We start from the raw sequence: 25820 nt of genomic DNA, 5'->3' as shown, positions 1-25820 counted from the left end.
CATCTATTACCTAATAGACTTAGCATTGTGCTTACAAAACTTCTTGGTAATATAAATTTTCTATGAAAGAAAAGAGGGACAATGTCATATCTCTTAACAGAAAGAACTTCCTTAGCTCTGTTTGATTCCAGGCATGAGTCATATATGAAAGCCAATCATATAGTCACTAGGTGCTGAAAGCAGGGCTTAGCAGTAATCAGGTGGGGATTTTCCTTTTCAGAAAGGAAAGTCAGGAAGTCAGGAAGATCCTACCTCAGCTGTGTCCAAGGATCTTCTTTAAAACTTTTCCCAGATACAGACATCCACCTTTAAAGTTCTCAGCCTACAGTACATGCTGTTCTACTATTGGCTTTATGATACCCATCCCTGTAATCAGAGCTTAAAACAATAGTAAATTGTAGTCCCATAAAATCTTAAATAGCAAATAAATATCCTTCAGATAGGACTGTCCCAAATTTCATTGAGCTAATAATTATCAAATCAAGCTACATAACTTTTCTGTCTTCTAAAATACTTTCTCACACTCTTTCAACTTACTTAAACCACCTGAAACTAGTATTCTCTCGGGACATCAGAGGTTTAGCTAACTCCCATTTGTCCCTGAACTTTCTTATCTGCCTCTCATATTTCCAATCAAACCTTTATTTACCTTTCCAAATCTTTCAAACCCATTATTCAGCCTTCCTTTACATTTCAACAATAAGACAGGGTAGCTCATAAGTTAGTAATTTTTTACGGACATAACTGTCTGTACTGGAATCCCATTACAGCTTAAACAGAACAAAGAAGTTAATGACCAACCTCACAGGTTGATGGATTTACATCTCCTATTTACTCATTCTGGAGGAAAGGGACACTTTAGTAATTAAATCTTACACACATTGATAAGTTCTAACTCTTGCTTAAAATCAAAAAATATTTTTCAAAAGATTTCTAGAATATTTCCCTTCTTTAAAAACAGTTTAAAATTTATCCTGATGTTAAAAGGAATACTCACTAAACTTTTCTGAAGAAAATTATTTAGAAGGTTTTAAAATGATAGACATCTCCTTCTTTCTCTTTAAAGCAAATTAACCCTTAAACACTGGAATTCATTAACTATGTTGGTGGAAAATGTCCTCATTTTCAAATACTATATAGAATTCCTAGATATTTCAAAGTTCCTTAGTCAAAAAGGTGCCGTAATGTAGAGGACACTTAGTTTCTTGTAAGGTTACACAATTAAATTAGCCTTATCACAATAACAAAATTTACCAGGACTTTAAAAACTTACTTCTTAGGAATTCCTCTACACTGAAAACTTTACATAGGATTGATAAGGATTCATGGCTAGGTGGTTCCAAAAATTCTTGTTTCAGTCAGTAAACTCAATTTCTTTTTTTTTTTTTGCTTTTTGGCAGGGCAATTGGGGTTAAGTGACTTGCCCAAGGTCACACAGCTAGTACTTGTGTCAAGTGTCTGAGGCCGGATTTGAACTCAGGTCCTCCTGACTCCAGGGCCAGTGCTCTACTGACTGCACCACCTAGCTGCCCCCTTAAACTCAATTTCTTAATTAAGTACAATTCATAATCTAATAACATCTAGATTATAAGAGGAATTGTTTTTCTAACCGCATAGGTAATGCAATGTTAATCAGGTTATACAATATAAGAAAATTTAGAAATATAAGCATACCACAAGCAATTATCATGTCATGACTTAGTTGGGTGAGCAAGTCAAATCTGGATTCATAATCACTAGTGGTAACATTTTTAATTTCTAAGGCCCTTCTTAAGACTCTTAGCACTGTAAAAGAAAAGATTATTATCTATGAAGTCACATTTTTTTCTTCAATATTACTGATACATCTGCTTGTTAAATTACACAATTTAGAAATGTAACAATGCCCAAAATATAATTATGCATTTAAAAATTGAAACAATCCATTTATCAATTTAGGTGAACGCATTTCTAAATCTCCTTGCACAGAGAATTTTTCATCTCATCATTTGAAACTATAACATTAAACCACCAGATATATTCTCATAATAGAAAAGTTTTTCACATGGAAAATCTGTTTTCATTATTAATTATTTACTTGTTATAACAACATATAACAGTTCCAAAGCATCAAATTTTTGTCACATCCCTTTTAAAAAACTCAATTCACATATATCAAATCAGAATAGAATTGCTATAATATCATTTCTATCACACCATGATCTTCTCAAATTTCACAGTCCAAGAGAATGTTAGAAATACAATGCAATTTTAGAAATACAGAAACAATAATTTTCAGATGATGTCAATTGTATTTCCAGATTATCACATACAGAAAAATTTTCAACTTATTACTTTCGGTATTCAAAAACCACTTCAAAAGTTAACAATTACATTAAATCAGAGAGAGATAATAACAAGGTTGTGTCTAACATATACTAGACATTATGTTAAGCATTTTACAATCATTATCATTTTGATCGCATAACAACCATCATTATTACTTTCCCTTTACAAATCAGGAAACAGGACAAACAGAGATTAAATACAGTTTTGTAATTGGAACAGAGAAGTATGAAGTTACCTAGAGCAGAGGCTTTTATCAGTGATGACAATTCTTGGAGGCAGAGCTTAGGGAATGCTAACCACAGTCCAAATCCATCTACCTTGCCCTTCCCCCACAACTGCGGAAGTTACTGAGCCTAGAGTGGTTTTGCAGCTGCTGGGGATAGAGTGGGCAGAATGCATAGGACCTGGGTGACATTTCCAAGCTTTGCCAAAAAGGATGGGCTACAAAGGTACCCACGGGGCACAGGACTGTCAGGATACTGTCAGTCTGTGATTTTCTGCCCTTCTCCTCCTTTGCCAGGTGGGGAAGGGTGATTTAAGTTTTCCCTACAGTTCTCCTGCATTCTCTTCTCGTAATCTGATCTGGGACGAGAGGAATTTGTTTTAGCTGCTCTAACTTTTACTGCAGCCCTGGCTCGGTCAGAGACAGAACAACAGGGTGAAAGATCTCAATGATTGTAACTCAAGTAAACTTCACCTTTTGCTTACCCCTTAAAAACTTTTTGCACTTAAATCTAAGGGAAAAGATTCCCTCTTACCTCTGGGGAGGGAGTGGGGAACGATAAGTGATCAGCATTGGGAGTGTCTTTCTGCAATTGTGAGCTCCTGGAGTGATTTCACAGTCTCTGGAGTTCTCTCTCAAAAATCCAACTAATCAGTTTCCAAACTTTTAATGATTAATCCCAGAATCTGCTAAAATGTTTTAGATCCATTTTTTTTTTGTAAATCTGGTTGGCCAGACCAGACATTACAAAAAAAAAAAGAGTCTCTGTTTCCCTAGCTGCAGCCTTAGAGATCTCTGGCTGCCTGTGTTTCAGAATTTACAAGGTATAGACATTTCACAGCACACACTCTCACTCACATACTAACAAACAATTAACTGAACAAATACAGACTGAGCTCAGAATTTAAACAACAGAGAGAAAATTAGAAGCTTTCGTGAATTGGCTATCAGCACCCCTATGGTCTTTGGGGAAGCCTTGGTGTCCCTGATGTTTCTGACTCTCCATAACCTATCCCTTAGGAAGGGGGAAAGGGGAGATGGAGGAGGACCAGGGCAGGTAAGGGAAGGCAAGGAGTAAGGATAAAATGCATTTATCCTCCCCATAATCAGAGCCTTTAAGGGAAAAGAAGCAGGAATAGGGCAGAAGGTAAAAACAGAGCCCTTAAGGGAAGGGGGAAAGCAAGGGAGGAGGAGAGAGAGGATGCAACGGTAGCAGAACAGAGTTACCCTTCTCCGGTTATAGTAGGTACTGAGAGGCAGAGGGAGAGGGGGTAACAGCAAAGTGCAGTTTTTCTCCCCCAGATCAGGGCCTCAAAGGGAAGGAAGGGAGGGAGTGAGGAATAGGGTGGAGGGAGTGGAGGAACGGTTAGACTTCTAATTTTAGTTTTTGATTGATCCACAGCTAATTTTCTAGATCAATCAGTGTTTCCAGGGGAACTATGTGCATTTTACCGCAGATCTGTGTTTTACCACAGATTTGATCCCTTGCCTCCAGGGCAAGCTTAAAGGGAATTTTCAGACTTCAACCAATTTTGTGGGAGTCCTTTTTGGAAGCTGGGAATAGGGACAACTTACCTCCACCTTGTCAAGGCCAAAATTCCAGGAAAAATTAATCCTGTGGCACCTGAAGCATTGGCAAGGTTGGGCTACAGTTCCTTGTCTGGGTCCACCATTTCCATCCGCAGTTCATGGCACTGTAACTGTTAATCCTGAAAGTTTGGTTAAAGAAGGCAAACAAGCTAGGTGATAGAAAAATCCATGTCGTTTATTATTTTCCCTTAAAGCATAGTGCTAGCTTAGCTATGCCTTCTTTAATCAAACTTTCAGGATTAACAATATGTAGGTCATGTAACCATTTGGAGCTTTTCTTGGTATATGGTGTGAAATGTTAGTCTAATCCTAATTTCTGCCAGACTGCTGTTCAATTTACCTAGCAGTTTTTGTTAAAATGATTCCTTACTTCAGGGGTTGGAGTTTTTTTTTTTAAATGTATGAATTTTTTTTTTTTTTTTGCTTTTTGGCAGGGCAATCGGGGTTAAGTGACTTGCCCAAGGTCACACAGTTAGTAAGTATGTGTCAAGTGTCTGAGGCCGGGTTTGAACTCAGGTCCTCCTGATTCCAGGGCCAGTGCTCTACTCACTGAGCCACCTAGCTGCCCCAGGTTGGAGTTTTTGAGTTTATTGAACACTAGGCTACTGGGGTCTTTTGCATTGATATGTTGTATAACCTGTTCCACTAATCAACCTCACCATTTAAAAAGTCCTTGATAAATTGTTTTGATGATTATTTCCTTCTTGGATATTTTGAGAACTGGTGTTTCCAGACCCCCTTCCTTCCTTCCTTCCTTCCTTCCTTCCTTCCTTCCTTCCTTCCTTCCTTCCTTCCTTCCTTTTTTTCATGATTTCTTTTGAGAGCCTTGGTTCTTTTATTCTTCCTGATTAATTTTGTTACTTTTTTTAGTTGTATAAAAGAATCCTTTGGTATTCTGATCAGAATGTCACTAAGTAAATTTAAGTGGCATTGTCATTTTTATTACATTGGCTCAGTCTACTCATGAGGAATTAACACTTCTCCAATTATTTAGATCTGTCTTTATTTTCATAAAGTATTTTGTAGTTCTATTCATCTAATTCCTGTGTATATCTTGGTCAGTCAGTCAAAAAACACTTATTATGTGTCTACTGTGTGCCAAGCACTGGAGATACAAAGAAAAGCAAAATTTAGTCCACGTCTTCAAGGAATTCACAGTCTAATGGAGGAAGACAACACATAAAAAGAAGCCAAGAAGCCTGGAGAGGGACTGAGGGTAACCAGTGAGGGTGTGGAAGCATGTTAGCATGTTGATGTTTTACCCTTGGGTAGTCCTCTATGCCCCCTCCATAAGTGGAGGACCTAGGAGGAAATCTATGTCCATCCTCCATCTTCTCCAGTTAGAGGGAGGGATGTACCCCAGGAGGAGGGGATATTGAGGAGATGCAAGTTTCAAAGTTGATTCCATCTTGCAGGAGGATGGCTTTGTAGGACAACGATGCAGTCCAGGATTGCTGCCAGGTGGGAAATGATGATCTTGGTAGCTTCCAAATATTTTAACTATTCCCTACGTATTGTAAATGATTTTCTCTTTCTCTCTTTTCATGATGGTCTTTATTGGGTATGTTTAAAAAGATGTTGAAGATTAACATGGATTTATTTTTTAACCTGTGACTTTGGTGAATTTGTTTCAATTATTTTTTAGTTGACTCTTTTGGGTTCTCTAGGTGCATTTCCCACCAGCTGCCCTTCTCTGGGCTTTTCTACACATACCACTAACCTCAACCTTGCACCTCCCACCTCAGCAGTACCCTCTGCTCCTGAGGCACCACTTTCCCTCTGATTGGAGAGGGTGGAGGGTGGGAAACAGAAAGCTCCTCCTAGCCCCTTCATTTAAGGGAAATACCCAGGTCAGCCACCTCTTTATTTTCCACATTAGATTCTGAGCTCTTTGAGGGCAGGGACTGTCTTTTTTCTTTCTTTACATCCCTGGCACTTAGGACAGTGCCTGGCATGTAGTAACCTCTTGATAAACGTTTGTTAACAAACTGATCACACCATCCTATTTTTTAGAAAACGTGATAATTTTGTTCCTCCTTTGCCTAAATTTATTCCTTCAATTTCTTTTCTTGTCTTATTGCTTTAGCTTTACTAGAGGTCACAATGGACATGCCAGTTTCACTCCTGGTCTTACTGGAAGGAGATTAGTTTATCTCCATTACGTACAATGATGTCTGTAGCTATAGTGTATAAGCTTTGTGATATGCTGTTGTAGACTCTTTGTTAATAGGTTATTTAAGATTTTCAAATCAATGATCATTAATCAAGTCCACAAGCATTTATTCAGCTTACTGTGTGCAAGGAACTACGCTAAACATTGTTGTTACTTGTCCTTCATTCTCAAAGAGGACAATGACATCAGGAAAGTGATGCCATGACTTGCAAGTGAATTGGATTTAAGTGAAAGAGGGCTGTGCAAAGTCACCAGCCTCATTGTCTCCTCCGGAGCCATCTGTATCTAGCGGCAAGATATAGATCAGGACGACTGAAGATGGCCCCTCATGTTAAATTTACAAATACAAGCAAATGGGATGCAAGTAGAAACAAAAAGACACTTACTGCCTTCTAGGAGCTTATATTCCAATGGGGAAACAACACCTAAACGGAAGCTGAAAATTGTTGGTGGTAGGAGTGAATTCAGGAGGTACCAGAGAGAAGGAAGGCTGAAGAGTCAGAAGTGGGGATGCTTTCAAAAGAAAGTTTTCTTTCTCTGCTTTGACTCTACCTGATTCAGATTGACTCTACCTGATTCAGATATCAAGATCATATTTATGCCATAAGAGGAATTATGTGGGACCCCTTCTTTTGCTATTTTTGCTAATAGTTTGTATAATATCGAAATGAATTGTTCTTTGAATGTTTGATAGAATTTGCTTGTATGTTCACTTAGTCCTGATAGTTTTTTTTTCCTTTTGTCAGTTCATTTGTGGCTGGCTTAATTTCTTCCTCTGAAATTGGGTTATTTCTTGTTCTATTAATGAATATTTTATGTTTTGTAAATATCCATCCATTTCTATGATTTCATCAGTGGGGATGCTTCTCCCCTGAAACTTGTAATCTTATAGTTGTCTGAGGCTCAGAGAGTCAGAAACATTAGCTAGAAATTTTGGGGTCCGGGAAGCTCATATGGAAAGAAAAGTGCTGCTGGGAAGTAGTTTAGGTAGATAGCTGGTAGGAAACGTTCCCTGGGACAGTGCTATGTGTGCCCTCAAAATTTCAGTGCCCTGCAACAAAGTCCCAGGAGGGGGAAGGGAAGGGAATAAGCATTTATTAAGCCCTTAATTCTTAATAGTGCTTATATATATATATATAGTGCTTATATAGATAGTAGACTGAGCAATTGATGTAAGAAGATTATTCCCTCTTGCAATATGAAGTTTAGAAGAGGGGGCAGGGATTACAAGGAGAACCATCTGATTCCATTAATTCATTAAATACTATGTGGAAAGCCAGATGAATCATCTGAAGAGCTGAGTTGGGGGAGAGTTAGCAGGAAAAGTTCATGTATCTGGCTGTGTCTAGTGAAACAAGAAAATACAGGGGAAAGATGAGAACAATGTGGGATAAGACCAGAATTCCAATCCTGTCCGGACACTAGCTTTATGACCTTGGGCAAGTCAACTCTGGTTTCCTCTTCTGTAAAATGGGAATAAGTAGTAGCATCTACCTGACAGGGTGGTTGTACAGATTGACCAAATAAGACAACGTTTGTAAAGCACTTTGCAAACTTTAAAGGTTATTATTATTGAGCTCTGTAGAGCTATAACTAAGAGTACTACAGAGGCAGCTAGGTGGCATCATAGTGCACAAGGCACCAAGCCTGGAGTCAAGAAGGTCCGAGTTCAAATCCAGCCTCAGATGCTTACTAGCTATGTGATCCTGAGCAAATCATTTAAGCACTATCTGCCTCAGTTTTGTCATTTGTAAAATGAGGATAATGATGGCCTCTATGTCTCAGAGTTGTGAGGATCAAAGTAAAATTCGTAAATAAAAAATGAAGGATAAATAAAGGATAAAATTTGTAAAGTGCTTAGCATAGTGCCTGGCACATAGTAGGTACCATATAAACATTAGCAGTAATGATGATGATGATGATGATGATGATGATGATGATGATGGTGATGATGATGTCAGGCAGTGTGGTGGGTAGTGAGCATACAAAGATAAAAATAAAACAGTCTCTGCCTTCGAGAAACCTGTATATCATCAGAGACCAGACCAAAAAGGGTAAGGTTGAAGGAAATAGAGAAAAAGGGAAGGTCTGGCACCAAGGAGTCCTCTCTTTCTGGGGAGAACTCAGGACAGAGAACAGAGCTCCCCAAGGGCTTAGAAACTGAGATGAGATGTGATCAGAGCAATAGAATGACCGCCAGGCCTAACTGAAGAAAACAGCTGGAGGCAAGAACCTGGTGTGGGAGTAACTCATGGACAACCTTAAACCCTGAATTTGAAGGAAGGTAGAGTGGTATAGAGTGGACCTAAGGAATTGGAAGTTAGAGGGCCTGGTTTCAAATCCCAGCACTGCCACTGGCCACTTGACCTTGGTAACCTCTTTAGTTCAGGCTCACTTTGCTCACCTCTAAAACGAGGAGATTGGTAAGGCCCCTTCCAGCTCAAAATCCACCAACTCATTGTCGAGAGGCTCCTCAGCTAGAAGAGAACTAGTAAACCCAAGGTGGTGATTCCAAGGCTTTCATTTGAGGATTATCTATATTTGGGGTACACAGTAAGCCATTTGTCCTTTATTTCATTTGCCTTTTGTAATGGTATGGGTAGTATATTTGCAAGAGGTACATTGGGCTGGTCAGTACAGAGATTTTTTTCCCTCAGGATTCTGGGTGGTGGCTCTGAGCTATTAAGTGGAAAAACAGCTCCCCAAGGTGGCTGAGCTCTTTGTGCCAGAGGGGACCCCAGTTCAAAGGTTGTACCAGGTTTCAAGTTGGTGGGGTAATATGGCTGTATCTTGTCCAAAATCTCCTTAAATTCCGGGTAAATTAACTTTTTCATTCTAACTTCTGTTAATTCTATACTCTAATAGAATAGCCAACTCTTTAAAAATGTTTTATTTTTTTCAATCAATGAAAATCTGCCTTCTCTCTTCTACCTCCTCCTCCTTTCCCCAACCACACATTGAGGAAGAAAAACAAAATCTTTGTCACATACATGTATAGTTAAACAAAGCAAAGCAAAATCCCCCATTGGTCATTTGAAAAATGTGTCTCAATCTGCACCCTGAGTCCATCATCTCTTTTTCGGGAGGTGGGTGGCCTGTTTCATCGTGAGTCCTCAGAAATCATGATTATAGTCAATTCCTCTCAATAGTAGTGAGGTAGAGGAGAAATGTGGACAGCAAAAAGACAAATAAATTATCTCCCAGGCTTATTTGTCTCTAGGTTGCTACCAGGTAGCCTAGGATTTTTAAAGGTATTACTGAATGCTTGAGTTTCAATAATTAAGATTTGACCAACATGAAATACTTCCTATGCTATGTGCTAGAGTTTAGCTAACACACAGTCCCTAGAGAAAACGCAAAAGATTTGGGTAACTTATAAATTTAAAAATCATTCTTTGTGGGACAGGATTTACTATATAATCTCTTTATCAGGTGGTGTCATCTCTTTCAAACCTTCAACAAAGATTTTAGTTTGATCTTAAAAATGCTAATCTGAACAATTTTGGCAGCTGAAATGTTTTTTTAAAGAAAATATTTGGATGTCTGAACTCCCTTTAAGCTAATAGAGCTGATAGAAAGTCATTGCCTATACACTCATAGTAAAAAGTTCAGATGGTCAGTTCTGAAGCTCTAAGACTATGGGAGGATAAAACACATCTAATGATCCTTTTTCTGTTGACAGATGTCTCTGATTCCCTCCTAACCACCCCGCCCCCCACATCAGACTTCTGATTGAAATAATTAGCTACTTCCAAAATTACCAGAATATATAAAATCAGGAATTATTATCAGATCAAGTAAAGGTTCCCTTTAGCCTTAGTTAGATAATTCAGGAGGGAGACAAAAACAACCCACTAAGGCATCAGGGCTTCATTTCATTGCTGCTGAGAGAGGATACATCTAATTACCCAATCATCCCAATTAGACAGGAAGTTCACCTGCTGACAAACAGCAATCTTGGGATCGCTTAGAATAAATTGTAGAAATAATTGGCTTTTCCAATCAATATTAACCTCATCATACTATACAGCTGCTGTATACACCAGCTATGGTGCCATTTTCTACAATATCTAACCTAGGTTTGATGGCAAAATCTCATAGCTAAGAAGTCAAAGTATAATCTTTGTTTAGCATTTTTTTCCCTTATGATCAATTAAGTAGAAGTTGCCATCTTTTTTGAACTGCCAAACTCTTGTAACTAATTCTTTCCCCTCAGGAAATAAGCTTGAATTGTTATAGAATTTACCTGAAAAGTGATTTTAGCTCTTCTTTCCTACCTATGTTCCCAAAGTCATAACTCATTTCAAGATTTAAAGGCCAGCACTATTCGAGCTTTTCTCCTCAAAAGTTAACAAATGAAATTTCAAAATTTTGTTAAAATGTATTTAAGAATATATCTTGCATTTTTGATTTATGCATCTTGTAAAATTCTGTAGATTCATTTGCTCTGAAAGCTGTAGAAGATAGCTTCATACTATTTTTAGAAAAAAGTTAAAATTAAAACTAAGGTTGTAATTAAAGTTTCTGTGAATTAATTTACAAAAAATTATGTCCCTACTATGTACAGAATCCTGTTCTAGGTACTAAATTTGTGTTAGCTATTATGAGCATAAGAACAAGCCTCATTAAAACAACCAGGTCTGCAAAGTGACTTTCTATGAAAGGAAAATGGCAATTTTTTTTAGCATGTGGTGTTAGCTCCCCTTCCAAAATAAAAATGGAAATACTTAATTTTCCTCTTCTGTATTGGAAAATTTCACAAAGAAAGTGGCAAGGGAGAAAACTAAGAATAAGGACTACACAGCCAAGGGTTTGATGATTATGTAAACTACTAATAGTGTGACTTATGAAGTATGAATAGCACACATAGTTATGATATATTTATTATGAAGTATCCAATTAAATCTGACACTTCGGGAAAGAAATATGCAGCCATATATAGTAAATACAGAGTATAAAGAAGTTTGGAAATAAGTTCCATTTGTTGTTCCTGTTCCACGATTTGCCTGGAATTCTGAAAATGCAGCTATTTTTTTCAGTTCTTTCCATTGCCTTCCTGCAGCCAACAGTCAACATTTTTTTTGCATATTTCTTCTAATTTTCCTTGAATTTCTACATTATATGACAGTATTATATGGCATCCATTTTTGCTATTTCTACTAAAAGTTTTTTTTCAATATCCAGTAGGTGGCAGCAACTTCATTTTGTTGGCAAAAAATTAGGATTCCTTTGCCCAGTTCTTGATGATCTTCTCAAAAGCATCCAGGGTACTGTCTTTCTGTAAATTAAGAATATAATTGTTATAAAGATCTATAACAATTATATTATTTATTTAACAAGTATTTATTATCCCCACGTGTAGAGGGGATTGACGGCTAAAAAAATACTCAAGACACCATTCCCTGTGTTTTAGGAGCTTACGACCTAATAGCTGACAAACAATGAACTAAGTGCGAGGGAAGGAGGCTTGATCAATGTCAAATGACTCCACTGGTCTTCATGGAGGATGGGGGAGTTGAAGTAACCACGAAGGAATACTAAGACTTCTGAGGTGGAAGGGAGAGACATGGTGTTCCAGGTTTTGTAGGATTAGCAACAACTTAAAACTGTTAATGTGTGTGATGTGTTTGAGCTACAGGCACCACCAGAACGGAACATCCCTCAAAGACTTGAGAAAGCACTCATACCAGCCACCACCACCCCCCAAAACAGTCAACTCATGATGCCCTGAACTACTTCTTGACCTTGTCTTCCACCTCTCTTTTATGGCTGTTTTCCCCCATTAGAATGTAAGGTCCTTGAAGGTTGGGACTATCTTTCTTTTTGCCTGTATTTGTAATCTGAAAGTTTAGCACAGCATCTGGCACAAAGTAAAGGACTTAATAAATGCTCTGTCTCTGTCTCTGTCTCTGCATGTCTCTGTCTCTGTCTGTCTGTCTGTCTCTCTCTCTCTCGCTCTCTCTCTCATGCCAGAGGAAATTCTGTGATTCACTAGAGCAGAATATAAACTTACTTTAATGAAGCAAAACCGTATGTATTTTTCAAAATATTTTTTGTTGGCGCTACAGAAAGCTGTAACAGGAATGGCTGTCAGTTTCTAAAGAAAATAAACATAACAATTTATAATAAACCATAAGTTAAGATTTCACCATAGGGTTACATTTAACACTCTATTTTAGTGACTATTCACATTAGAAACAAATTGATTTTAGATAGTTATAATAATTTTGTCTTATTTTTTCCACTTATATGTAAAAAAAATTTTAACATTTGGTTTTAAAAATTTTATTTCCAAATTCTCTCTCTCCCCTCCCACTGAGAAGGAAAGCAATTTGTGTGGGTTTATTTTATATCCTGCAACTTTGCCAAATTTATTATTTCAAGTAATTTTTTTTATTTGATTCTCTAGGATTCTCTAAGTATACCATCATGCCATCTGCAAAGAGTGATAGCTTTGTTTCTTCTTTGCCTATTCTAATTCTTTAATTTCTTTTTCTTCTCTTATTGCTAAAGCTAACATTTCTAGTACAATATTGAATAACAGTGGTAATAATGGACATCCTTGTTTCACCTGATCTTACTGGAAATGCTTCTAGCTTACCTGCATTACATATAATGCTTGCTGATGGTTTTAGATAGACGCTACATATGATTTTGAGGAAGACTCATTTATTCCTATGCTCTCTGGTGTCTTTAATAGGAATGTGTGTTGTATTTTGTCAAATGCTTTTTTCTGCATCTATTGAGATAATCCTATGATTTCTGTTAGTTTTTTTTTGTTGATATGGTCAATTATGCTGATAGTTTTCCTAATAGTGAGCCAGCTCTGCATTCCTGGTATGAATCCTACCTGGTCATAGTGTATCATCCTCAAGATAATTTGCTGTAATCTCTTGGCTAATATTTTATTTAAAGTTTTTGCATCTATATTCATTAGGGATATGGGTCTATAATTTTCTTTCTCTGTTTTCGTTCTTCGTGGTTTAGGTATCAGCACCATATTTATATCATAGAAAGAATTTGGTAGGACTCCTTCTTTGCTTATTTTCCCAAATAGTTTATATAGTATTGGAATTAATTGTTCTTAAAATGTTTGATAGGATTCACTTGTAAATCCATCCGACCCTGGAGATTTTTTCTTAGGGAGTTCATTGATGGCTTCTTCAATTTCTTTTTCTGAAATGGGGTTACTTATTTTATTTCCTTTTCTGTTAATCTAGGCAATTTATATTTTTGTAGATATTCATCCATTTCACTTAGATTGTCATATTTATTGGCATACAGTTGTGCAAAATAGCTCCTAATTATTATTATTTTGATTTCCTCTTCATTGGTGGTGAATTCACCCTTTTCATTTTTGATGGGGTAATTTGGTTTTCTTCTTTCTTTTTTTAAATCAAATTAACCAAGTGTTTATCTATTTTATTGTTTGTTTTCCATAAAACCAGCTCTTAGTTTTATTTATTAGTTCAATAGTTTTCTTAATTTCAATTTTATTAACCTCTCCTTTGGTTTTCAGAATTTCTAATTTGGTATTTAGTTGGGGATTTTTAATTTGTTCTTTTGCTAGCTTTTTTAGTTGCATGCCCAATTCATTGATTTCTTCTCTCCCTATTTTATTCATGTAAGCATTTAGAGATATAAAACTTCCCCTAAGAACCGCTTTCATCCCATAAGTTTTGGTATGTTGTCTCATTATTGTCATTCTCTTGAATGAAGTTATTGATCATTTCTATGATTTGTTTGACCCATTCATTCTTTAGGATTAGATTATTTATGCTTTCAATTAATTTTTTGTCTATCTTTTCATGGCCCTTTATTACATGTAATTTTTATTGCATCATGATCTGAAAAGGATGTATTGATTATTTCTGTCTTCTGCACTGAATTGTGAGGTTTTTATGCCCTAATACATGGTCAATTTTTGTGTAAGTGCCATTTACCACCAAGAAAAAGGTGTATTCCTTTCTATCCCCATTCAATTTTCTCCAAAAGTCAACCATACCTAACTTCTCTAAAATTCTATTCATCTCCTTAACTTCTTATTTTGTGGTTAGATTTATCTAATTCTGAGAGGGGGAGGTTGAGGTAACCCACTAATATAGTTTTGTTATCTATTTCTTCCTGCAACTCCCTTAACTTCTCCTCTAAGAATGTGGATGCTCTACTACTAGGTGCATATATGTTTAGTATTGATATTATTTCATTGTCCATGGTGCCTTTTATTTTTTTATTTTTATTTTTAAAATTTTTTTATTTAATATATTTAGTTTTCAGCATTGATTTTCACGAGAGTTTGGATTACAAATTTTCTCCCCATTTCTACCTTCCCCCCACTCCCAGATGGAATATATTCTGGTTGCCCTGTTACCCAGTCAGCCCTCCCTTCCATCACCCCACTCCCCTCCCATCCCCTTTTCCCTTACTTTCTTGTAGGGCAAGATAAATTTTTATGCCCCATTGCCTGTGTATCTTATTTTCTAGTTGCATGCAAAAACTTTTTTTTGTTTTTGAACATCTGTTTTTAAAACTTTGAGTTCCAAATTCTCTCCCCTCTTCCCTTCCCACCTACCCTCCCTAAGAAATCAAGCAATTCAACATAGGCCACATGCATATCATTATGTACAACCCTTCCACAATACTCATGTTGTGAAAGACTAACTATATTTTGCTCCTTCCTAACCCATCCCCCTTTATTGAATTTTCTCCCTTGACCCTGTCCCCTTTCGAAAGTGTTTGTTTTTGATTACCTCCTCCCCAATCTGCCCTCCCTTCTATCATCCCCCCTTTTTTATCTTCTTCCTCCTTCTTTCCTGTGGGGTAAGATACCCAATTGAGTATGTATGGTATTCCCTCCTCAGGTCAAATCTGATGAGAGCAAGATTCACTCATTCCCCCCTCACCTGTCTTCTCTTCTCTTCCTACAGAACTGCTTTTTCTTGCCACTTTTATGCGAGATAATTTACCCCATTCTATCTCTCCCTTTCTCCCTCTCTCAATATATTCCTTTCTCATCCCTTAATTTGATTTTATTTCTTTTAGATATCATCCCTTCATCTTCAACTCACCCTGTGCCTGCTCTCTCTCTCTCTCTCTCTCTCTCTCTCTCTCTCTCTCTCTCTCTCTCTATATATATATATATATATATATATATATACATACACATACATATATACATACATACACACATATACATATATATATACATAAACATACACATATATATGCATATTCCCCTCAGCTACCCTAATACTGAGGTCTCATGAATCATACACATCATCTTTCCATGTAGGAATGTAAACAAAACAGTTCAACTTTAGTAAGTCCCTTGCAATTTCTTTTTCTTGTTTTTTTTCTTGATTACCTTTTCATGCTTCTCTTGATTCTTGTATTTGAAAGTCAAATTTTCTATTCAGCTCTGGTCTTTTCACTGAGAAAGCTTGAAAGTCCTCTATTTTATTGAAAATCCATATTTCGCCTTGGAGCATGATACTCAGTTTTGCTGGGTAGGTGCCATGATGCCTTTTAGCAAGGTGTATTTTCCTTCCTTGTCTCTTTTAGTTAGGTCTATTTTTGCTTTTGCTTTGTCAGGATTGCTACCCTTGCTTTTTTTTTAATTCAGCTGAAGCATAATATATTCTGCTCCAGCCTTTTACCTTTACTCTGTGTATATCCCTCTGCTTCAAATGTGTTTCTTATAAACAACATATTGTAGGATTATGGTTCTTAATCTGCTCTGCTATCTGCTTCTGTTTTATGGGAGAGTTCATCCCATTCACATTCACAGTTATGATTACTATCTGTGTCTTTCTCTCCATCCTACTTCCCTGCCCCCTTGTTTATGCTTTTCTCTCTCCTTTCTCCCTTTCCCTCCTCACTAGAGTTGCTTTCTACCACCACCTCCTTCAGTCTGCCCTTCCATTAGCCCCCTCCCCTTATCTTCCCCTTTATCCTTACTACTTCTTCCCTCCCTTCTATCTACACCCTCCCTTTTCTTTCCCCTTTCCCCTCCTACTTCTTATAGGATAAATTAGAGATCTATGCCCGATTATGTTATTCCTTCTCTTTAAGCCAAATCTGATGAGAGTAAGGTTCAAATAATGCTCACCTCCCTCCCTTCTTTCCCTCTACTGTAATAGGTTTTTTTTACCTTTTTATGTGATATAATTTGCCCTTGTCTGCCTTTTCCTTTCCTCTTCTCCCAATGCAATCTTTTTTAACCACTTAGATTTTTTATCATCACATCAAAGTCAATTTATATCCATGCCCTCTGTCTATGTATACCCCTTTTAAATGATGTAATAACAATATAGTTCTCAAGCGTTATAAGTGTCATCTTCTCTTGTAGGGATGTAAACAGTTTGCCCTTATTAATAACATGTTTTTGTTTTTTCTTTCCTGTTTACCTTTTTATGCCTCTTTTGATTCTTGTATTTCAAGATCAAATTTTCTGTTGAGCTCTGGTCTTTTCATCACAATGGTTTGGAAGTCCTGTATTTTGTTGAATGTCCATCTCCTCCCCTGAAAGATTATGCTCCATTTCACTGACTAGTTAATCCTTGGTTGTAATCCAAGATCTTTTGCCTTACAGAATATCATATTCAATGTCCTCCAATCTTTTAATGTAGAAGCTGCAAGGTCTGTGTAATCCTGTCTCCTGATATTTAAAATTGTTTCTTTTTGGCTGCTTGCAGTATTTTTGCTTTGACTTGGTAATTTTGGAATTTGGCTATGATATTCCTTGGTGTTTCAACTTGGGATCTCTTTCAGGAGGTGATCAGTGTATTCTTTTGATGACTATTTTGCCTTCTGGTTCTAGGACCTCAAGGCAATTTTCTTTGATGATTTCCTGAAAAATGCTGTCCAGGCTCTTTTTTTCATCATGGTTTTCAGATAGACCAATAATTTTAAAATTGTCTCTCCTGGATCGATTTCCCAAGTCAGTTGTTTTACTAATGAGGTATTTTACATTTTCTTCTATCTTTTCATTCTTTTGTTTCTGTTTGACTGATTCTTGATGTCTCATAAGAGTCATTAGCTTCCACTTGCCCAATTCTAACTTTTAAGGAATTGTTTTCTTCTATTAGATTTTATAACTCCTTTTCCATTTGGCGAATTCTACTTTTTAAGGACTTGTTTTGTACAGTCAGTTTTTGTCCTTCCTTTTCCAAGCTACTGACTCTCTTTTGCATGTCTGTCATTTCTTTTTCCAATTTTTCTTCAACCTCTCTTATTTGACTTTTAAAATCCTTCTTGAGCTCTTCCAAGAAGGCTTTTTGGGCTTGGGACCAGTTCATATTCCCCTCTGAGGTTTAGTGGGTATAGTGTCAATGCTGTCCTCTTCTGGATTTGTGCCTTGATCTTCCTTGTCTCCATAATAAGAATCTATGGCCATTGTCTGTTTCTGCTTTTTGCTCATGGAGTTTGCCTAATTCCTGGCTTTTAGAGTCAAGCTCTCCTGCTGGAGCACAGGAGACAGTGACCCAAGCTTTTAGTGCCGGGAGCCTGAGACCTGGTCACTGGCTTTGTGTGCTAGGGCCTCACATGCTGGCAGCTGGAGGCTCTAGGGGTCTGACAGCTTACCTGGTGCTGAGCTGGGGTCAGCAACACTAGGGCTCTTGGAGTTGGGGTGGGGAGTCTGGCCACTGTGGAATACCCAGGCCTTGCACTGGCTCCTGCTTACCCTAACTTTTTATTTGAATGCTTGGCTTCTGGAGGATGTCTGCCTGCCACCTGGAGCTGTGCCTCCTACAGTTGTGCCTCCTGGAGTTGTGCTGAAGCACTGGGAGATTGGCTGCTGGAGAATGCTGGCAGACCTGGAGGTTTTCCGAGCTGGTATCTACCAGTTACCCTGCCTGTGCTGAGGCATTTGAGGGGATGCTCCTGGTGTTGGTGCTTGCCTGCTCTACCACCCTGGTGCTCAGAATTTCCCCCTGGGTTTGCTGAGGTGGAGCTTGCCACTGGCTTGCTGGGACACCTCCCACCCTGTACAGCTCCCCCTCCCCTTGAGTGAGAGGTGCCATTCCCTAAGCTTCCTGGGCTACCAGATTGCTGTACCTCATGTTTCTGCTGGCTTAGCTCTTCCAGTGTTTTTCCTGTAGTGATATTTTCTGGGCTTTCTGAGGTCAATAGGGAAGGGTGAGAGTGACTTCCTACTCCACCATCTTCGCTCAGGAAAACAATGTGGTATAGGTTATACATGTGCAATCATGCAAAACATATTTGGATATTAATTATATTGTGAAAGAAAACACAGTCACTTCCTTCCCCCTCCAAAAAACCCCAAGAAAAATAAAGTCAAAAAAAGATGCTTTGATCTACAGACTCCATCAGTTCTTTTTCTGGAAGTGGGTAGTGTTTTTTATCATAAGTCCTTTGGAATTGTCTTGGATCATTGTATTGCTGAGAAGAACTTAGTAATTCACAGTTGATAATCATACAATATTGTTGTTACTGTGGAAGATGTTCTCCTGGTTCTACTCACTTCACTTTGCATCAGTTCATATAAGTTAACTTTTCCTGAGGGTATCCTGCTCATCATTTATTATAGCACAATAGTATTCCATCACAATCATAGACCACAATTTGCTCAGCCATTCCCCAATTGATGGGCATCCCCCCTCAATTTCCAGTTCTATGCCAACACAAAAAGAACTGCTATAAATATTTTTGTACAAATGGGTCATTTTTCCAGTTTTAAAAAATCTCTTTGGGATATAGACCTAGAAGTGGTGTTGATTTTGAAGCCCTTTGGGGATAGTTCCAAATTGCTCTCCAGAATGGTTGGATCAGTTAGCAACTCCACCAACAGTGCATTAGTGTCTCCATTTTCCCACATTTCCTCCAACACTTGTCATTTTTCTTTTCTGTTAACCAATCCAATAGGTTTGAGGTGGTGCCTCAGAGTTGTTCAAATTTGCATTTCTCTAATCAATAGTGATTTAGAGCATTTTTCATATGACTATTGATAGCTTTGATTTCTTCTGAAAACTGCCTGTTCATAACCTTTGACCACTTCCCAAATGGATAATGAATGCCTTATCTTTCCTATTTACCTTCTTATGCTTCTCCTGAATCTTGTATTTAAAAGTCAGATTTTCTATTCAGCTCTGGTTTTATCATCAGGAATGCTTGAAAGTGCTCTCTTTCATTAAATAGTCACTTTCCCCCTGATAGATTGTACTCTGTTTTGCTGGGTAGGTGATTCTTGGTGGTAATTCTAGCTCCTTTACCCTCTGGAATATCATATTCCAAGGCCTCAGTTCCTTTAACGTAGAAGCTGCCAGCTCGTGTGGTCTTGACTGTGGCTCCACGATAGTTGATTAGTTCCTTTCTGGCTGCCAGCAGTATTTTCTCATTGACTTGGGAGCTCTAGAATTTGCCTATAATATTCCTGGGAGTTTTCATTTCAGATTCTCTTTCAGGAAGTGATGGTAGATTCTTTTACTTTTGACTTTACCCTCTGATTCTAGAATGTCAGGGCAGTTTTCCTTGATAATTTCTTGAAAGATGACATCTAGGATCTTTTTTTGTTTTTTTTGATCATGGCTTCCAGGTAATCCAATAATTCTTAAATTGCCTCTTCTGGATCTATTTTCCAAGTCAGTTGTTTTTCCAATGAGATATTTCACATTTTCTTCTATTTTTTCATTCTTTTTTGTTTTATTGTTTCTTGATGTATCATGGAGTCATTAGCTTTAACTTGCCCAATCCTAATTTTTAAGGAATTATTTTCTTCAGTGAGCTTTTGTACCTCCTTTTCCATTTGGCCAATTCTGTTTTTTAAGGACTTCTCTTCAGTGGATTTTTGTGCATCCTTTACCGTTTGGCCTATTCTTTTTTAGGTGCTGTTTTTTTTTCAGTATTTTTTTGTGCCTTCTTTGCTAAGTTGCTTCTTTTTTCATTATTTTTTTTTGCATCACTCTCATTTCTTTCCCCCATTTTTCCTCTGTCTTACTTGATTTAAAAAATCCTTTTGAGCTTTTCCAGGAATTCTTTTTTGGGCCTGAGACCAATTCACATTTTTTCTTCGAGGCTTTGGATATAGAAGTTTTGACTTTGGTGTCTTCTTCTGAGTTAGTGTTTTGATCTCCCCATTACAATAGTAACTTTCTATGGTCAGGTTCTTTTTTGTTGCTGTTGTTTTGGCTTTTAATTTTATGCTAAAGCTGGGCTCTGCTCCTGGGGTAGAGGGAGCACTGTCCCGTGTTTCAGATTTTTCATGTTGCTGTTTTCAGAACTAGTTCTGGGGTGGTGGGGGTGTAAGTTTTCAGTTCTTCCAAAGTGATATGATCTAACTAAGGATAGGTGTATTTACTACTCTCCTGGCCTATGCTCTGATCTTTCAGCAACCACAAGCACTCTTTTCCACCCTGGAGCTGTGACTAGGGTCCACACTCCCCTTTGACCACTTGCTCTTGTGTGCTAGTGCTCCTCCTTGCCCTGGGACTATGACAGAGACTTGCGCCCAGAACCAGCAAAAGGTCCCTTGTAAACTCCTTTTGATTGTCCAAACCTCTTACCATCTGTGGGTTGAGAGCTCCAGAAGCTGCTGATTCAGTTACCCTCAAGGCCTGCTACTGACTTGCTGGGTGTGGCTTGTTAGGACTATACTCCACTCTCACCTCAGTGAGACAGACATTTTCCTGATGACCTCCTAAGTTGCCTTGGGGTGGAAAATTGTTCTAACTTCTCCTTCTTTGGTTCTGCTGCTCCTGAATTCATTTTGAGGCATTATTTTAGAGTTGTTTGAAGAGGAATTTTAGAGAGCTCAGGTGAGTCCCTGTCTTTACTCCCTCCACTTTAGTCATTATAATTTTCAAGAAGTAGATTTTAAAAAGCATCATCCAAGTAACCAGCTGTGATGGTACAATAATGAAACTCCAGGCAATATTTTCATAATGATTTAGTAGCAACACAAAGATTTCCTTCTATACTGTTCTAAAATATTAGAGTTGATAATAACCCATTACCTTATTTTTAATCATCCACTTCACAAATTTATAGTCATAACAGTCATCTGTCATTTCAGAGAGGTCTACATCTAAAATGAGGGAGAAAAACAAGTTAATTAGTATATTTAATGCAAATCATTTCTTAGCATTAGATTATTATTAACAACCACTTTCTTTTTTTCCTTTATGTAACTGAATTAAGTTTGAAATTCTCTCATTGGAGACCAAAACCTGGACACTAGAACCCACTACCAAGGGAATCACTAGGAAACCTTATAGGAAAAGAGGAACCAAAACATTCAATGGGCCCTCGGAGGTTATCTAGGTCATCCTTTAACTGGAATTTACAGATAAATTTTTGAAGTAAATCACTTTATTGATGCTCTAACATTGTGCCTGTTGGCCTACTGTTACAGTATAGTTACAAATTAGTGTATTCTATCAATTAGTCAAATTGATTGTGTTTCTAGACCAATTGCAGTTGCTAGATGAGCCCCTCTGACACTCTGGTGGAAGCTCTGGGAGAGAGAGGCATGGATTGCCTGTCCTAAGAATGAACTTCGGGATATAAGACTCTCTTGTCACTGCAAAGGAAATCCCTCTTCATATGTGAAAAAATTTCACCTCATATTTCATCCATTTGGAATAATCGTATCACCAAATATTTTATTCATTAACAGTCTTTGTTTTCTTAGACTCTTTATTCAGAACTTCTTTTGCTGTTCAGCCTCATGTTGTCTTGACTCTCTGTCATCCCTAATATTCCCAGACATCTTTGTTGCTCAAGGCTTTTTTCATAGTCTAAGACTTGACCCCCATGCTTCCCTGGTGTTTGGTTTGAGTAATACCCTTGGCTACTTGTTCTTGTCACCTTCACTTTCTGTAAATTCTTACACTTAGATGTTTTTGAGTGCCTTATAATCCTTAGTTTACTTTCATCAACAACATAAAATGATTTATTTTTTCACAAAATATTCATGAAAACATTCTCCACATTCATTAAAGTACTTTTTACGTAGAGAAGTTAACCTCTAATTTATACTTGTCCCAGTGTTTCATTAAGGATTATATATTTACATATGACATTTAAAATTTAAATATGACCCTAGAAAAAAATTAAGTAATTTCAGTCTTATTACCCATTTGTAAATCATATGAACAATTTAGAAATGATATATAAATGACACAGACCAAAATCGTTAGGTATCTGTCACTGGGACACTTCAGTCAGCCAGTCAGCCAATGAACATTTATTAAGCACTTGCTGTGTGCCAGGTACTATGCTAAGGGGTGGGGATATAAAGTAAGGTTAAAAAAATTCCTTGCTCTTAAGAAGCTCACAGGGGAGACAACCATTACGAATAAGTTGTATAGGATAAATCAGAGACAAGAGTGATTTTTAAGAGGGATCAGAAAGGAGTTCCTATAGAAGGAGAGACTTTATTTGGGGCTTGAAGGAAGCCAGAGAAGCCGGGAGGTGGAGAAAAGGAACGAATATTCCAGGCAGGAGGACAGAAAGCCAGTGAAAATAGATTAGTGTCGTATGTGCAGAACAGTAAGGAGACCGGGGTCACTGGATCATGTGCTTTAGGAAGACCAATGTGATAGATGAGTGGAAGAGGATGGACTGGAGCTGGGAGAGGTTTGTGTCAGGGAGATCAACTAGCAGTATACAGGGAGAAGAGGGTCCAGGAGAGAGTCCTGTGGGACACTTATGGGTGTAACCTGGATGAAGACCCAACAGAGACTGTCAGAGAGGTAGGAGGAGAACCAGGAGAGAGTAGAGAAACCCGTAGAGAAGAGGGGATCAAGGAGAAGAAAGTGATTAACAGTATCAAAGGCATGTCAGTATCAGTATCAGTATCAGAGATGTGGAGAAGAATGAGAGTTGGAGAAAAGGCTACTGGATTTGGCAATTAAGAGATCATTAGTAACTTTAGCAAGAGTAGTTTTGATTGAATGATGATGTCAGAAGCCAGACTGGAGAGTTAGTTATCGAGTGAGAGGAAAGGAAGTGGAGATACCTATTACAAATAGCCTTCTACTTGGCAGATTTCTTTCTCAGTTCTCTGCATGAAATTTGTTCTGTTTTAAAACTCCTATCATGTTCCTAACGTCAGCACATTCACTTCGAGTCACCTCTTTGTCTTTTTGCTTCTCCTTAGCTTGATAAGAATAAGGTGGGCTATGTCAAGAGGACAAATTGATTTCAATTGGAAAGTCCAGCCCACCTTGCTCACTGCAGCTCATCGCCATGTAGGAGCACAGCTCAGAATCGGACACATCATATTTGCTGCTTTCTTAGTGTCAAGACCAACATGATTTGGATGGTTACAATCCGATCTCATGACCAGCCAGCTCTTCTTATGGAGTTCCAGACACAGTTTATTTTTAGAGCATTGATTCAGAACTTAAGCTCAGGACATTTCAGTTTTTTCCTCTTTTCTATAAAGAGACTTTTTATGACATACTTGCTAATTCAATAATCATTACAGAATTACACTCAGATTTACTAGAACTACTTGTAGCAATGACTACTATAAGATGGGAAATGATATTACATGCATTTTCCGAGTAGACAAATCTTTACCAATCTTGTAGGAAGATTGCTTGTTTCCATGTAAGAATATAGAAGGAACTACCCAATAAAAACAATATCATTCCACATTTATGTTTATGTGCACTAAAAATTTACAAAACCTTTACTAACTTAGCCCTGAAGCATCAGCAATGATGAAATATCCCCCTTCAGGAACTATGGGTTTCAGTCCAATGATTTGGAGTAACCAGATCATCCGATCCCGTTTCGCTTCCAGTTCCCGGGGCAGAGAATAAAAGTAGCATTCTGGATCATCCATTCGTTTGATTTCAAACCAAAAAGCTCGAGCCAAAGCCTCCTGTATTGCAAAGGTTCAAAAACAGGGAGGAAATATGTGATTTTCCCTATTAATTACTGTAATTAAAATTTAATAAAAGAGAATCAATATTGTTCCTAATACATAATTAGTCAATGATTACTTAACCAAGCAGATAGGAGAGGTTCTTTTCTGGTGTTAGCTGAGGCTAATATTTCTGCAGACTTCAGCTTTTACAAATTTTTTTGCTTTGTTATGAGTTCATCAGTGTCTAATTCTGCCTACTATGGAGGTCATGGATGTGAAACTATCATATTCTTAATCATGATGATGTACATTAAAAAATTATTACACAAAAAAGTTTCCCTCTGGAATGCAAATGATGCCAAATTATTTTCTAATACGATCAATTACCAAGTGACTCTGACTAATGTATTGGAGTGACAAGGACAGGAGTTGTTTTGCTTTTGCCTTTTTATCCCCAGCACCTAGCCCATGCTCTGGCACATGGAAAGTGCTTAATGCATGTGTGTTTAATTGAACTGACTAGAGAAATAATGACGGAGGTCAGTGGCTCCCAACCTGTGGACCAACGGCTCTGGTAGTCGGACTGTGGCATGTTTGTACAGGGCTCATGAATCCTCATACCCACCAAGGACTGCCATTTTGATATTTAGTTCCAAGAAAATAAACTGTGAATAATGCTTGATTTTATTTTTTAAGTGGATGCAGATGATGTTGTAATGAATAACATAAATACATTTCAAAGTGTCATTGAATTCATAGGAATCTTTTGTCATTTTGTGTTTTATCAGTCAATGGATGCTAGCAGTACAATTTCTATTATGTGGGGAGAGAGTCTATACAATATTTAGACTTTAAAAAGTATACCTGAAAAAGTTGGGAACCACTGATCCTAGGCATACACCAGCACATAGAATATATACTTATATGGAAGATGGAAAGTGTCCCTCAGCCTTCTTTCCAAGTTCATGGGAAGAGTTTTATGTTAGCATATTCAGGAAGGATGGAGAATTGAATTGTTGAACAGGAAGGCAGCAGCTGTTACCAATAAACCTGCCCCAGATACTATCCTCTTTTTCCCTCTGAAGTCACCTATAGCCAGCCTACAAAAATCCAAGTCAGCCCAGGCTCCTAGGCACCTGGTGTTTCTTAAAATGGTTCTTATACTATAGAAATAATTGTGTGGTAAGGAGAGAGCTCTAAGAAGTCAGGTCAGACCCTGGGAGAACAGTATATCTTCGAGGAGTATTTCATATGACCCTAAATAAGCACTTAAAAAGACCATTGAGCAGGGCATCCTATGTCTGGAGATTTGACAGCCTTGGCTGATATGGCTCATATGACCATTCAAAGATGTAGACCCAGGAAGAATATATTGAGCCATCAGCGAAGCAGACACATTTCAAGTCTATGCAGCAGTGAGTGGGAAGGGGTGGTCAGCCAGAGGCTATAGTCCCTCAAGGGGTAGTAGTACCAGTTGCTATGTTCTGCCCTTGTGATGTGACACCCTTCACCACCTAGCACAGTCAGTGAGTGTGGAATAGGACTTACAGGAATGGGCCCTAAGACCAGACAAGTAGAGACTAACCAGAGACCTTAGTTTCCCAAGATATGCCCATAAGGGGGTCACTGGGTCTGGAGTTTCCAGTGTAGAGACTTTAGTCTCTTATTCT

General features: G+C 37.8%; 1 protein-coding gene across 1 annotated transcript in view; it reads right to left on the bottom strand.

Moving 5' to 3' along the window:
• Positions 1-11532: 11532 nt before the first annotated feature.
• KYAT3 (kynurenine aminotransferase 3) overlaps positions 11533-25820 on the bottom strand; it is a 60361-nt gene continuing 46073 nt past the window's right edge. The window contains exons 11-14 of the mRNA XM_036756204.1: positions 23979-24165; positions 21287-21357; positions 12328-12411; positions 11533-11592 (exon numbers count right to left, since the gene is read on the bottom strand). Coding sequence (XP_036612099.1) covers positions 11533-11592; positions 12328-12411; positions 21287-21357; positions 23979-24165 — 402 coding nt within the window. The remainder of the gene's footprint in view (positions 11593-12327; positions 12412-21286; positions 21358-23978; positions 24166-25820) is intronic.

The sequence above is a fragment of the Trichosurus vulpecula genome, chromosome 4 (assembly GCF_011100635.1).
Source record: "Trichosurus vulpecula isolate mTriVul1 chromosome 4, mTriVul1.pri, whole genome shotgun sequence".
Lineage (NCBI taxonomy): Eukaryota > Metazoa > Chordata > Mammalia > Diprotodontia > Phalangeridae > Trichosurus > Trichosurus vulpecula.
Note: the sequence above shows the minus strand (reverse complement) of the source record. Positions and strands in the feature narration are given on the sequence as shown.